This window comes from Paroedura picta, chromosome 14 (assembly GCF_049243985.1).
Source record: "Paroedura picta isolate Pp20150507F chromosome 14, Ppicta_v3.0, whole genome shotgun sequence".
Lineage (NCBI taxonomy): Eukaryota > Metazoa > Chordata > Lepidosauria > Squamata > Gekkonidae > Paroedura > Paroedura picta.
Genome location: NC_135382.1, coordinates 12,741,780 through 12,755,942, shown reverse-complemented (window position 1 = coordinate 12,755,942; position 14,163 = coordinate 12,741,780). Strand labels below are relative to the sequence as shown.

General features: G+C 50.8%; 1 protein-coding gene across 2 annotated transcripts in view; it reads left to right on the top strand.

Moving 5' to 3' along the window:
• ARAP3 (ArfGAP with RhoGAP domain, ankyrin repeat and PH domain 3) overlaps positions 1-14,163 on the top strand; it is a 64,828-nt gene that overhangs the window by 43,559 nt on the left and 7,106 nt on the right. For both annotated transcript variants that reach the window (XM_077309880.1, XM_077309881.1), the window contains exons 23-31: positions 1,857-2,004; positions 2,103-2,171; positions 3,883-3,957; positions 5,013-5,127; positions 5,301-5,429; positions 6,566-6,699; positions 8,176-8,258; positions 10,765-10,800; positions 12,288-12,351. In XM_077309880.1, coding sequence (XP_077165995.1) covers positions 1,857-2,004; positions 2,103-2,171; positions 3,883-3,957; positions 5,013-5,127; positions 5,301-5,429; positions 6,566-6,699; positions 8,176-8,258; positions 10,765-10,800; positions 12,288-12,351 — 853 coding nt within the window. The remainder of the gene's footprint in view (positions 1-1,856; positions 2,005-2,102; positions 2,172-3,882; positions 3,958-5,012; positions 5,128-5,300; positions 5,430-6,565; positions 6,700-8,175; positions 8,259-10,764; positions 10,801-12,287; positions 12,352-14,163) is intronic.

The following is a 14,163-nucleotide window of genomic DNA, read 5'->3' as shown; positions in this document are numbered from 1 at the left end:
AGAGGAGGCAGGATAACTCTCTTGAAGTCTTTGAAAGGTTGTCACTTGGAGCAGGGCAGGGAGTGGTTCCTGTTGGCAGCAGAGGACAGGATCTGCAATAATGGGTTTAAACTACATGGAAAACAATATTGGCTAAATATCAGGGGAGGAAAATTCTCAGACAGAGTAGTTAAGCAGTGGAATGGGCTGCCTAAGGAGGTTTGAATTTCCCCCTGCTGCAGAACCCACCAGCTAGCAGCCATTCCATAGGTCCTTTTAGCTTCTCTCCCTTTAGATGGTGGGGGAAGCGAAGGGGAGAGTTAAAATTGCTGCCAGACATTTAGACTTAACAGCTGATCAGCAGACCAGTCAAGTTGTTAAGTTTAAATGTCCAGCAGCCATTTCAGCGGTATAGCTGCAGAATATGCCAGAATAAAATCTGAAATAATTTGGCCTTTTATTCAGTTCAGCTATACCAGTAGCCAAAGCTGATTAGAAAATCTGCATGCACCTTAGAAATACTGGAAAAAATACCAGAATGGTATTGGGCGGGGGGGGGGGTATTTTTTCCAGTTCAGGTGAACTGAATGCACATGCTTTGTTCCCACCTCTCCATATTTTTAAAATTTCATAACCTCCAGTCTGATGAAGAGTTCTGGTGAGCCCCAGAGCTTGTTCCGTATTGCGTGCCAGTTGGATTGCTTGCTGTTCTGGATTTGTGAGGTGCTTCTTCCGGGTCTTCTAATGTGTCTGTTCCAGAATAGAATGTCACACAGGAAAAGACGCATGGGGAGGGAGACTGATGCACGTTCTGCAAAACAAGATCCATAAATAGCCCAACCTGTTGAACTGCTAATATCCTGACTGTGGAAAAGGTTAATGGATTGATCTATAAATACAACTGAAGAAAATGTCCTTGAGTGAGTGACTGTGCAGTCCTGAGATGGCTGTTCCTAAACCCAAATTAACAGATCTGAGTAGAATTACTTAAGATAAAACGGTAGAAATTACAGTTGCTTCTGGTTTGTGCGCTCGGTCATTCAAAACCTGTCAGGGGTTATGATTCCTGTGCTCAAGCTGCTTTCTGCCATTTGGGGACATTGAGACAGAACCAAATATCTGGAGACTGAAAATAATAAACTACAAAGGTACTTCTGTCTAATTAAGCTTGGCATTTTGAGGACATTCCTTCCATTTGATCCACATCTTGGCAGGGGAAGAGGTTGGGGGAAGCACGCGGCCCTGGAAAGATTTCTCCAGCCTTCCAGGAAGATATTAAAGCAGGGGAGACTTTAGAACAGGGATTCCCAACCAGGGTTCTGGGGAATCCGGGGGTCACACAAGAGCTCCCCGGGGGTCACATGGCCTTTCCCAGGAGTAGAGATAGCCCCTAACATCAATAGAGGTCACTGGAGCCCACTTCCCCAGTCTCTACAATGGAAATAATGATTGATTGATTGATTGATTGATTGATTGATTGATTGATTGATTGATTGATTGATTGATTGATTGATTGATTGACTTCCGCATCTTACTTCCGCACCCACTTCTCTGAAGGGACGTGTCACCACTAGTGGGTTTCTCAAAGCATGAACAATATTTCAGGGGCTCCTTCACAGTCAAAAAATTTAAAAGGGCTGCTTTAGAGAGAATAACCATATGCCCCTTTCCAAACTGTTCGTGGAAGCAGGAGATGAGGGCAGGGAGGCAGCAGAACGAGAGCACCCCTGAGCAGGAATCCCTTTTCTGATACAAGATGGGAAAATGCCCCCAGATTCAGGTTCCGCTGCCTGAAGGTCTTCCGTCCACTCAGGCTCCTCCCCTTCCCCCACCCTCCGTGTCCAGCACAACAGACGGCCTTTCTCCTCTCCCTGCAGGGTTCAGAAATGTGCTGACCTCAACCAGATGACCACCAAGAACTTGTCTCTGCTCTTTGCCCCGAGCCTCTTCCAGACTGACGGCAAAGGGGAACACGAGGTCAAGGTGATGGAGGACCTGATTGACAACTACGTCCACATCTTCAATGTGAGAGGGTGCCTGGGGACCCCGACCTTGGTGCTGTCATCGGCCAGAGGCCTCTGCCTTGCTCTTGTGCTCACTGCCTCCCTCTTCCTGCCCCACAGATCGATGAGGACCAAGTGTCGCAGATGGACTTGGAGAACAGCTTGATTACTACCTGGCGGGATGTGCAGGTCCAGCCCTCTTCCTCTTGGCTGCCTTTCTCCTCCTTTCTCAGGGCAATGCTTGGCCAATGGCAGGGACCGAAGGCCAGGCCCACAAGGCCTCCAAAGTCCCCCTGGGACTGCTTAGCATCTCCACAGCACAGTCAGAGAGGGCCTTCCTAGAGAGTAGCTTGCTGCAGCCCCTCCAGCACCCCTGGAAGATAGGTCCCTCTTACTCCCCAAGGAGGGCTTTACAGGCTCTTTTGGATCCCCATCTGGGAGAAAAGTAGAGGAGTTGAGTTTTTATACTCTGCTTTTTACTACCCGTACGTTTTTCAAAGCAGCTTACAATTGCCTACACTTCTTCTCCCCACAACAGACACCCTTGAGATAAGTGAGGCTGAGAGAGCTCTAAAAGAACTGGGACTGACCCAAGATTACCCAGCAGGCCTCATGTGTCTCAAAATGGCTTAGAATTGCCTTCCTTTCCCCACAACAGGCCCCTTGTGAGGCAGGTGGGGCTGAGAGAGCTCTGAGAGAACTGTGACTGGCACCACACAAGAGACTCCCCAAGAGGCAGGTGAGGCCAAGAGAGTTCTGAGAGAACTGTGACTGGCCTATGATCACCCCACTGGCTGCATGTGGAGGAGGAAGGGAGAATCTAACATGGTTCTCCAGGTTAGGGGCTGCCACTCTTAACCGCTACGTCCAGCTGACTTTCAAAGAAAGGAGAGGGGCATAAAGGAAGGAATGAAAGAAATGGAAGGGCTGAGGTAGACAGAGTGGTGCACCTTAGACCAGGGAGCAAATTTGGTGCAGTGGTGAGATTCAGCCTGGGGGCGTCCTCATCTGTCTACACACTAGTTTACCCAGAGCTCACTTTCAGCTTCCTGAATTATTGAAAATTCAGCGTCTGGAGCAGCCTCCATTAGAAAGCACCTTGGTGTGATTCCAGAAGCACCGTAGATACCAGAAAAGTTTTTTTGGGGGGGAACTTTTTACTAGTCAAAGCTCTTGAGAACTGTGACACTCAACAGCCCCCCCCCCCCCACACACACAAAACCCTTCAATGTTTTGTCTCTAAAGTGCTGCTAAATTGAAATCAAGCCCTTGTACCGCAAACTGACCCGGCTCCCCTCTGAAACAACCTCCCTTGGAAGGCAGAATGTCTTCTGAGGGCACCTCAAATGTGGGATATTATTTATTAGATTTATATACTGCCCTGTCCAGGAAGCTGGCTCAGGGCAGCATACAACATTAAATAGTATTAAATAACAGCAATAAAATTGGAAACCAATAAGTTAGAATAAACTAAAATCAAGATTAGACTAAGCACAAGTGGAACCATCAGACCGTATCAGAACAGTATCCAAAACATTGTCAGCATCTGCAAATGGGGGATGTGTCATATTCAGATCTCCCTGTGTCAGACTCTGGCAGGATGGCTTGGATGGGGGGCCAGCTTAGCCTTGGGACTGCCCCTTGGCCCGAATGTCATCTTTGCAGCCACTCAGGACCTGGGGGAAGAGGCACTCCTGGGCTGGCACCTGCAGTGCCGTGACAGACAGACAGACAGCGACTGCTGATTCATCCCCTGTTCTCCAGAGCAGCCGAGAAATCCGCGGAGGAGGCTGGCAGGGACGGCTCGCAGTCTGGCTGGCTCTCCTCCATCTCTGCAGGGCGGATCTTCCTGCTTGCCCCTGTTTTCTCAATCCTCACTCCCTTGCCTGTCTCCCTGCAGCTCTCCCAGGCAGGCGATCTCATTCTCGAGGCTTATCTGGAGCAGAAGAACCCTGACCGTTGTGTCACCCTGAAGGTGAGCCAGAGGCCCTTCAGCAGCTGCCATCCCTGGGTCACCCTGGAATAATACCTGGCCCAAGGGCAGCCGGCTGGTGGGGGAAGACCCTGGGGCAGGGAGAGGAATCCACGGCTCTCAGGCTCTCATGGAGTCATAGGAATGCACTTGCTTCCGCCCTGGGGTGATAATGTTTAGCACAGGTGAGCCTTTTGGGGCTACAGTTGCCAACTCTGGGTTGGGAAATACCTGGAGACTTTGGGGGTGGAGCTGGGAGAGGGCAGGATTTGGGTTGGGAGGGACTTCAGTGAACTATAATGCTATGGTGTCAGCAGTGGTTTCTCCTAGTAGCACGTGCAGCATGTGCGGTTCCAGGGGCCCCCACAGTGCTGTATGGTTAGGGGCTTTCACACTGTGATTGTTGGAGGTGGTCTTCATACTTATGCAGCTTGCGGACTGCAAGAACAAAAAAAGGTGACATGCATGCTTGGTTAGTAACAGCATGCACACGGATCACGGGCTGCAGAAGTGTGAAGGTCCCCGAAGATGTTGGAGCATTGTGCTTGCACGTCCTGCCAAGGTTTGAGAAATGTTTTCAGCAAAGTGAAACTGTTCGTAGCTTGCAATGTTCCCACTATCTCTGAGAGGGAGGGCCTTATGTGCAGCATAAGGAATAGCACCAGTTGTGTTCCACCGAGGCCCTGCAAATCCTTAAACCAGGGGTAGTCAAACTGCGGCCCTCCAGATGTCCATGGACTACAATTCCCAGGAGCCTCTGCCAGCATTCGCTGGCAGGGGCTCCTGGGAATTGTAGTCCATGGACATCTGGAGGGCCGCAGTTTGACTACCCCTGCCTTAAACTGTTTCAGGTGCAGCAGGCCCTACGAATCCTTAAACCGGGCACCCACTGGCCCAATGCAGAGTGCAGGCAACTGTGAGTGTGGACAGTGGGGCCGTGGGCTCGTGAGCAGGGGTGGGAGGGATTGCAGAGGCAGGTAGCAAGACAGACAGGTCAGTGGGAGGGAGGGGCCCTTGTCAACTCTACCCCAAAAGCCTAGAACTGGCCCTGCTTCCAGGTATCCCCGGTGATGACGGCAGAAGAGCTGACCAATCAGGTGCTGGACATGCGGAACGTGGCGGCCAGCGTGGATCTTTGGCTGACTTTCGAGGTCTTGGAGAACGGCGAGCTAGGTGAGTGGCAGAGGCTGGCCTCCTCCGGCACTCAGCGTTGGGTGAGGGCCCTTGAGGCAGCCCCAGGTCTCCCTGAGAGAGGGAGGTGTGCCATGGGCCTTCTGGCTGAGCTGCTCCTGCCTGCCTCCTGTGGCCAGACCCTAGACGCCTATTAACTTGGGCCCATTTTCCAGAGCGGCCCCTGCACCCCAAGGAGAAGGTCCTGGAGCAGGCGCTACAGTGGTGCAAGCTGCCCAAACCTGGCTCTGCCTACTTGTTGGTCAAGAAGGTGCCCATCAAGGAAGGAAGCTGCCTCTTTACAGGTGAGTGAATCCTGCCAGGGGAAGTCACTTCCCCTTGCAGCCTAGTCGATGTGCAATGTAGCAGCGCCGTCTGGAATTCACAGGTAGTTCGACAGGGCTGGGCCTCTGTCTGCAGCTGGGACTGATGGGCCTGTGTCCAGATTGGCGCTGAACCGGCTTTCCTCTCTGCTGAAGCTCAATGGAATCAGCGAGCTCTGCCCATCAGGACTTCTCACCTGGGGCCCTCCAAATACCTTCCATCTCACTGTCTGGCACGGAGCTCTAATTCTGTAATCCTAGTCCAGAGGACTCCAGCATGGTGGCTGTGGGGACCATAGCACCAGGCAACACCTTTTCTGGTGCCGCCACATGATTTTAGAAAGTGGACAGCATCAGGGGGACCTTTTGCCCTGCAAGGCTTCTGACAGGCTATTGGTAGGCTATGGCAGCCGTTTTGTGTCTGGCTCTGCCTGCATCTCAGGTGGGAGAGGCAGGGGAATCTAGAATCACCAAGCTGATGTCTGGGGCAGCTGGGAGACCTGGAACCAGTCACAGTTCTCTTAGAGCTCTCTCAGTCCTATCTACTTCACAGGGTGACTTTTGTGGGGAGAGGAAAGGAAGGTGTTTGTAAGCCGCTTTGAGACGCCTTCAGGTAGTCAAAAGTGGAGTCCAAAAAAACACAGCTTTTCTTCTTTTTATTTTCCCAGCAGGGGGTTGCTTCTCTACGTAAGTGAAAGCTGGATTGGGTAAAAACGTAAGGAGCCCATTAAAATGTCCTTTCATCCTTAAAGTGGAGGTGTCCCTGTATTTCTGGGAGGGCCTGAAATCTTTCAGAGACGCAGAAGGTCCTGATCTCTTGAGGTGTCTCGGAAGCCTAACTTCCAGGCCTAAATTCTGGGGTGGAGTGGAGAGGATTCTTCTCATCCTTCTGCAGATCTCAGAAAGCAAGGTCAGGAGATGCTCCTACATGAGCCTTCAGAAGCAGTGTAGTTGGTGCCAAGCGGTCTGACTGTACAAGGCAATCTCCAGAGCCTGCCTTTGCCACAGATCCTGGGGAAGGCGGACCGCCTTCTTGGCTGTGGTTCAGCTTGCACCTTGGCTGGAGTCCGTGACTCCGAGCGCATCTGCCATAGGTTGGTGCTTTGCTTCTTCCACAGGGGCCAAACGCGAAAGCCCCAAGTGCGGGCTGTTGAAGTGCCGTGAGGATCCACCCAGGCTTCTGGGAAGCAAGTTTCAGGAACGCTACTTTGTCATCAAGGACCGCAAGCTGCTGCTGCTGAAGGAGAAACGGGTATCGTTGATTTCACGTCAGAGATCTGTAGCCCTTCCTTCCCAAGTCTGCTTGAGAAAGGAAAGGAAGAACTGGACCACTTTTGACAGACAGTAAAAAACAACTGACAGTTGTGGGTTTTCCAGGCTTTGTGGCCTTGGTCTGGTAGTTTTAGTCCCTGATGTTTCACCAGTGATGCGTCATAGTCCTGTCTTATCTGGAAGTCTCTCAGAGGTGGGAGGTGGGGTCTGGAACTAGGAGGTGCTTTTCCTGAGACCATGTAGAGTTCATTAGCAAGTCCATTAGAAAGTGTTTCCCTGTGACTTGTTGGAGTTCATTAGAAAGTCCATTAGGAAGGGTTTTTCCTGTGACTGGGTGGAGTTCATTAGGAAGTGTTTTTCCTATGATTAGGTAGAGTCCATTAGACAGTCTATTAGTCAAAGTCTTGCCTGTCTTATCTGATAAACTGTTGGGAGATGTTTTTTCAGTCTCCTGGTTTTTTTATTCCCCACCCCACCCCAAGGGGAATAAATAAAATGCCCAGCAACTGTTCACACACTCCACACTTCGACATGGAGAGATTCCCATCTTGCCCTGTCCTACATCTGAAGAACCAGCCATAGTTAATGGTGAAACGTCAAGGTCTAAAACTGCCAGACCACGGCCACACAGGCCGGATAGCCCAAAACAGCCAGCTGACTTTGGCTGTGAAAGCATTCGACAATTCAGTAAAATATAAATACGATTTGCCTGGGGTCCCAGCTGAATTAATGAGAATGGCATGTGGTTGGTGGGTCGGACTCTGTCTTGGGTGCTGTGGGGTCCCACTTGGCCCCTGAAAGATTTCCATTCTTGAGAACCTGGAGAGGTGCCGCCAGTTGAGTGTTACAGCCCTCCTCCAAAGCCAGCCCACTCCCACCCCCTAGTTGCCGTTCAGCAACAGAAATACTCTGCATCTGGTCCAGCCCTGACCATCAGAAGGCTGTGCCTGGGAGAGAGGTGCCACCTGGGAAAGGCTGTGTGGTAGCAGAATGGAGGCAGGCCATTTCCTGGGCCCAGATGCCACAGGCCATGCCCCAGAAGTACTGCCAAGGTCGGCACTGATCTGCAGCCTATCCCCTCAAGTAGGGTTGCCAACCTCCAGGTGGGACCTGGAGATCCTCCACTGTTACAATTGCTCTCCGGAATATAGAGATCAGTTCCACTAGAGAAAATGGCTGCTTTGGCAGATGGACTCCTGTTGAGGTCCCTTCCCAAACCTTGTCTTCCCCAGACTCTACCCCCCAAATCCCCCAGTAGTCCAAGCAACTCTGCCAACTAATATTGGCAACTCTACCGACAGTCAAGGTCGAGCAGCCTTTGGAAGAGCAAAGCCTGGAGGTCTGCCCCCTTGAGCCAGGCTCAAGGCATCTGTTCCATTCCCTGGTGAGTGACTCCAAGCTCTGCTGCTGGCCACGCTCACTGTCCCTCCTCCTCCTTGATCTTCTCCATCCCCAGAGTGCCAAGCCGGAGCGGGAGTGGCTGCTGGACCTGGCCAAGGTGTACATGGGGGTTCGGAAGAAGCTGAAGTCACCCTCACAGTAAGTGGGCGGAGGGGATGGCACCTGGGTTTTGGCCACTGTGAAATGCAGAGTATTAGGTCTGGATGGGCCACTATCCTGATTCAGCCTGGTTTCTCTTATGTTCTACAGATGGAACATTCTTTTTCTGGGGTGGTGAGGCTCTGTCTTCTTGGTGTTTGGGGGGCAACAGGGGGAGGGCTTCTGGAATTCGGGTCCTACTTGTGGATCTCTTGATGGCACCTGGGTTTTGGCCACTGTGTGACACAGAATGTTGCAGTGGGTGGGCCAGTGGATTGATATGACATGGCTTCTCTTCTGTCCTTATGATCTGGCTGTGGGGCTGCTGGGCTGGGTGTTTGCTCTGTAGGCAGACCCCAAACATGACCCTGGAGCTCTTTCACCCTGTTTGCCACCCTGCTTGGATATGTGTGGGGTCCTCCTCGACTCCTTGCCCATTTTGGAAAATTACTAACAAAACTTTTGCTTTATCTGACAAAGAGATTTTTGACTCTTGGAAGCTCATACCTCCAAAATCTTATTGGTCTCTAAGGTCCTGTTGAACTCAAATCTCACCATTAACATGTACACCTAAACACTGAGAGAGCCCTTACAGAATTGCTGTGTGAGAATAGATCTAACAGTATTGTGACTAGCCTAGCTGGCTGCATGTGGAGGAGTGAGGAATCAAACCCAGCTCTCCAGATTAGAAGCCATCACTACACCAAGCTGGTTCTCTCTGGAAGGAAGAGGGAAAATGCATTGGATGTGTGTATGGGTCCAAGAACACGCACACAGATAGGATCAGTATGGTTCTTGATATAGGGAAAAATGATTCCCTAGGCTATGCTGAAGTGTTTGCCCCCAAAACAAGAACTTGATGGGATCTCCAGAGTTAAACAATGATCTCGGAGAAACTTTGATAGGGTTCCAGGAGTTACACAATGGTTGTGATTCCCTAACCTGGGGGTCAGCTGTAGGTATAAAATGATTCTTAATGACCCTTTAATTACGGGACAGGAAAGCTACCAGGTCTGGGAAAGGTGTTAAGTATAGCTAATGTAAGGTGAGCGGATACCAGGAAGAAGAGATTGGGAAATTAATGAAATTAGTTGCAAGTTCCTGGGAAACCTATTGTCCTAAATTAAACCCAATAAATAAATGCATCTCTTGGGCGGAGGAAATCACAGGTCAGCTGTTCCTTCTATTTATTTGTTTATTTATTATACTTATATACCGCTCACCGCAAAGGCTCTCACACATTCTAAGCTTGTCCTGGAGACTGACATCAATGCCTGTGTCCTGTTAGGTGATTTTCACTCATGGTCATTCTAACATCTATTTTAGTGACATATTCAGCTAAACAATATTGTGGAATTAATATTTAACATGATATGACAGGAAGGGTGGTCATGGTTTGCTATCTACAAACTGTCACTCAATGAGAGGAGGGTTTGCCTGTTAATATTTGCCACCTTGACCTTTGCCTCTTGCCCATGCATACTCCCAGCCCACCCCAGCATCAGTGGCTCTCTTATATCTCTGGAGACCAATCTAGGTATTACCACATGTTTGAAGGATAGAGACTGCTCCAGTTCTGTGTGTGAATGCAGAAAAGATGACAACAAAAAAGGGGGGCGTGAGCTCACCTCTCCCCAGCCAAGAACATTCCTGCCCTGGAACACAGCTGAGAGGAACAATGCTCTGGGAGAGTAAGCTGATAAGCAAGGGCAGGGTTGCCAACCTCCAGGTGGTACCTGGATATCTGCTATTAATCTCCAGAGGATCAAGATCTCCTAGAGAAAATGACTGCTTTGCAGGGTGGACTCTATGGCAAGGGTGGCCACAGTGTGGCTTTAGTCCTAATGGTAATACTAGTCCATGGATATCTTAAGAGCCACAGGTTGGCTACCCCTGCTCTATAGCATTATATCTTGTGGAGGTCCCTCTCTTCCCCATACCCTGCCCTTTCCAAGTGCCACCCCCCAAATCGCCAGGTATTTCTCAACCCAAAGCTGGCAACCCTAGGCAAGGGGCAGATTCTGCTATCTTTACCTCCAGGCTCCTTTTCCTTTTATTTTAAGCCCATCCTGGAGGACAGTCCCACATCAGGCCTTTATTTGCCCTTGGCTCTCCTTGATTCTGGTCTTTTTCTGCCTCTTGCTAGAAGAATGTCTGAGTCCAGTGGCACCTTTGAGATTAATTTTTCAAAGTATGCATGCAGACTGGTTGTGGTGAGTTTTTCAGGCTGTGTAGCTGTGGACTGGTGGTTTTAGTCCCTGGCGTTTCACCAGTGGCTGCCATCTTCAGATGGGAATCCATGCCAAAGTGGACTAAGACTACCAGACCCTAGACACCCAGCCCAGGAAATCCGTAACAACCAGTTGACTCCAGCCATGAAAGCCTACGACAGTTCAGTGTGCATAGAGTTCGTCTTGGTCGGTGCCACTGGGCTCAAGCGTCGTCCCATTGCTTCAGACCAACGCGGCTGCCTGCCTGAGTCTGTCTGTCTCTGTCTTTGTCGTAGGTGGAGTTTCACTCTGATCCTAGAAAAACAACAGCTGTGAGTATCTGTTCTGCTGGGCCTCCTTTGTCAAGCAGAGAGGCCCTGAGCCAGCCTCTCTCACACAGAGCGGGTGTGGGGAAGGTGCCTGTCACAAAGGGCAGGCTTGTCTCCTGTGCTTGGCCCTGTGGTATGGCTGAAATGTGCTTTCCCCTTAGTGGCAGAACAGGCCTGCACCGACTCTGCAAGCCCCATTCTGTCCTGCCTGATCCTGGGGGTTGCTAACTCCCGGAGGGGCCTTGTCACATTCCCTCCAGGGTTTCTGCCCTCCCCACTGGCTGGCATATGGGACTTCCAGCTAAGAGGGCCAGACTCTCGTTTTCCCTTCTCTAATACTGAACCACCTGCTGCCCTGTGCATTGGCTGCAACAGGGTCAGTTAACTGCAGGGGACACCCCAGGGGGAGTAGCTGCTTCCAAGCTCCCTCCCTTGACTCTGGGGGTTCCCCTTTTTCTGAAATAGCATTTCCAAGATGGGGGAGCGCTGCATGGATCCGAAAATCGCTGCCATCTTTCAAATTTATAAAAGATTCATTAGAAGGAAAGGCTTACACAATACTTTTAGCACTGCACAGATTGAAGCAAAAGAATCCCAGAGAGATTGGGTAGAATACAATCCTTCTGCCCCTCTGTTAAAACATACCTAGATGTTAGTAGTAAAGCAGATTCCAAGACCTTAAGAGGCTACAAAGTTCTGTTTCATCTCCCTTACCTCCAGACTCAATGTAGCCCTCCCAGGCAACCACATATTCAAGATGGCGGCTGCCTGTGTAAACGCTATCCCCATGCCCAAAAGACTGATACAACCACTCTCGGGGAGGGAGAAGGGGCCTAGCTGGCAACAACCCAGGTGCTAACACCAGCCCTGGGGGTGGGGGTGATCTTCCTCACTGCCCTGGCCTCAACCAAAGGCCTGGTGGAAGAGCTCCATTTTGCAGGCCCTGAGGAACGCAGAAAGCTCCTGCAAGGCCCACAGCTCACCCGGGAGCTCATTCCACCAGGTCAGGGCCAGGACCGAAAAGGCCCTCCCAATCCCAGCCCTGCTTTAACTAGTCTGTGGTTCAGTGAAGATGACCCTAGGCAATGGTAACCTGGGGGATCCTGATAGTTAGAAAGTAGGGCGGGATTTTAGAAATTGTACTTGCATGACAAGTGAAATTCCGGATACTCAAACGGATGAACTTTTCCCCAAACTTCTCAAAAGCAGGACTGTGGTTCTAACAAGTGGGTCGGACAGTGGATATTGGCTGTAGAAGCTAAATGGAACTTGAGTAGGGAAGAGATGGATACTGCTTAGTAGCCACTGGGGTATGCAGTCATGCCTTCCTGGTAAATGTCCCAAGGAATCTGGCTGCCTGATCCAGCAAGACTGATCATGTTCTTGCCCGTCTTTTTCCTGGAGAAAGGTCTCCCAAGTTCTTTGCATACTCTGTTGAGCCAGAGAGAGCAATGGGCTGCTAGGAGTGACAAGCCATCTCTCTCCTGCAGGTATTTGGCATGCACGGGGCAATCCGAGCTGTGGGACTGGACCACTGGCATCCTGAAAGCCCAGGTAGGTCATGTGGAGCAACATCAAGCACTATTCCACATCTGTTACAAAGTTATACACAGTGGCTTGTTCTCCTGTAAACTGCTAATGAAATGTGTGTGAATGACCTGGGTGGGATGACTCAACTTGGCCAAGGAATTCTTTGGATTGCATATGAAGAAGAGAAGCAGAAGAAGAGCTGGGTTTTATATCCCACTTTTCACTACCTGAAGGAGTCTCAAAACAGCTTACAATCTCCTTCCTTTCCTCTCCCCTCATCAGACACTCTAGCATCACAGGGGGTCCTGGAGAAAATGGCTGCTTCGGAGGGGGGATTCTATGGCATTATATTCTCCCCGCCCCCAAACCCTGCCATCCCCAGGCTCCACATCTCCAGAGGTTTCTCTGGCTGGACATGGCAACTCTTCTGGCATCCCTTGTGAGCTTGAACCGGAAGTTCATAGATTCGTAAGAGTTGGGAGGTTCCATAGAGGCCATTTAGTCCAGCCCCCTGCTCAATGCAGAATCAGCCTCGAGCATCCAGAATATAGGACAGAATAGTTAGCAAAGGAGGACTAAAGAATGCAGCATAGGAATGCAGCATAGGTGGGGAGGGAGCAGCCAGGCTTCACCGGGCATGCATCTGCCCTGTCCTGAGGAGATGGGTGAGACCCTTTGAGGTGTGAGACCTATTACCTGTGTGCTCAGCCCTTGCCCTTCCTGGTTGGTCAGAGCTTCACAAGGGCCAAGTGGGTAAGAGGAGCCATCCATGCTTCCCGGAGGGTGGGAGCTGGGCCACCCCCCTCCCATGGTCGAGGTGGTCAGCTAACCCAAGGGAGGGGAAGGTAATGAGGTAAGCAACTTTGGGGCCCATCAAGAAGGAGGACGAAATAAATAAATGAATTAATTTTATGATAGGCGAACTCCCCTCCAGTTCTTCTGGAGTGGGCTTGGACATGAACAAGTATTCTAGAAAAGTCTTCCGGAGAGCGGGAGGGAACCACACCTGCTTCTGAGAATTCCCTTCTTGTGTGTTCTGCTGGTGCACATGCGCTGCATGGGACATCTGGATTCAAAGCCCAGGTTCTTCTGCAGTCACCCCGAAATGCCAGATGGAAGCACATTCTTCTCCCAGGGGATGCTGGTCTCCAGGTGGGACCTGGGGATCCCCTAGAATTGCAGTCTATCTCCAGACTGCAGCTTCCCTGGAGACAATGGCTGCTTTGGAGGGTGGACTCTTATGGCCTGGTACCCCACTGAGGTCCCTGTTCTCTCCAGCTCCATCCCCAAATCTCCAGGAGTTTTCCAACCTGGATCTGGAAATCATACCTCCCACATAAACCCCTCCAGCGGCCAGGTAGGATCTGGTAGCCCCCCCCCCTTTCTGGGACTTGTTTGCAGTCTGTAATGGGCACTTTGTTTGCATCCTGCATGGACTTCATGAGCTCAGACTCTATTTTGACTCCCACCCCCCTAATTACAAATCTGATGGCCTCAAACTGTTTTTCCGATGTGTCTCCTTTTCCCTGATGCAATCTAGGGGATTATTTCATCCTATGCAGTCGAGTGTGACTCTTTCCATGTTATCCTGTGCCTTCCTGTGGCTGACTGACAGAGCATCTGCTCAGCATGGGAAAGGCCCCAAGTTCCATCCCTGCTACCTTCAGTTAAAAGGCCAGGTGGTAGGGGAAGTGAAAAGCCTCAGCCTGAAACCCCGGAGAGCCACTGCTGGTCTGAGCAGATAAGACCCAATTTGATGGGCCAGGGGTCTGACCCAGCAGAAGGCAGCCTTGTGTGTTCCTTGTTAACAAAGTGGCTGCTGATGCCCCTGCAGAA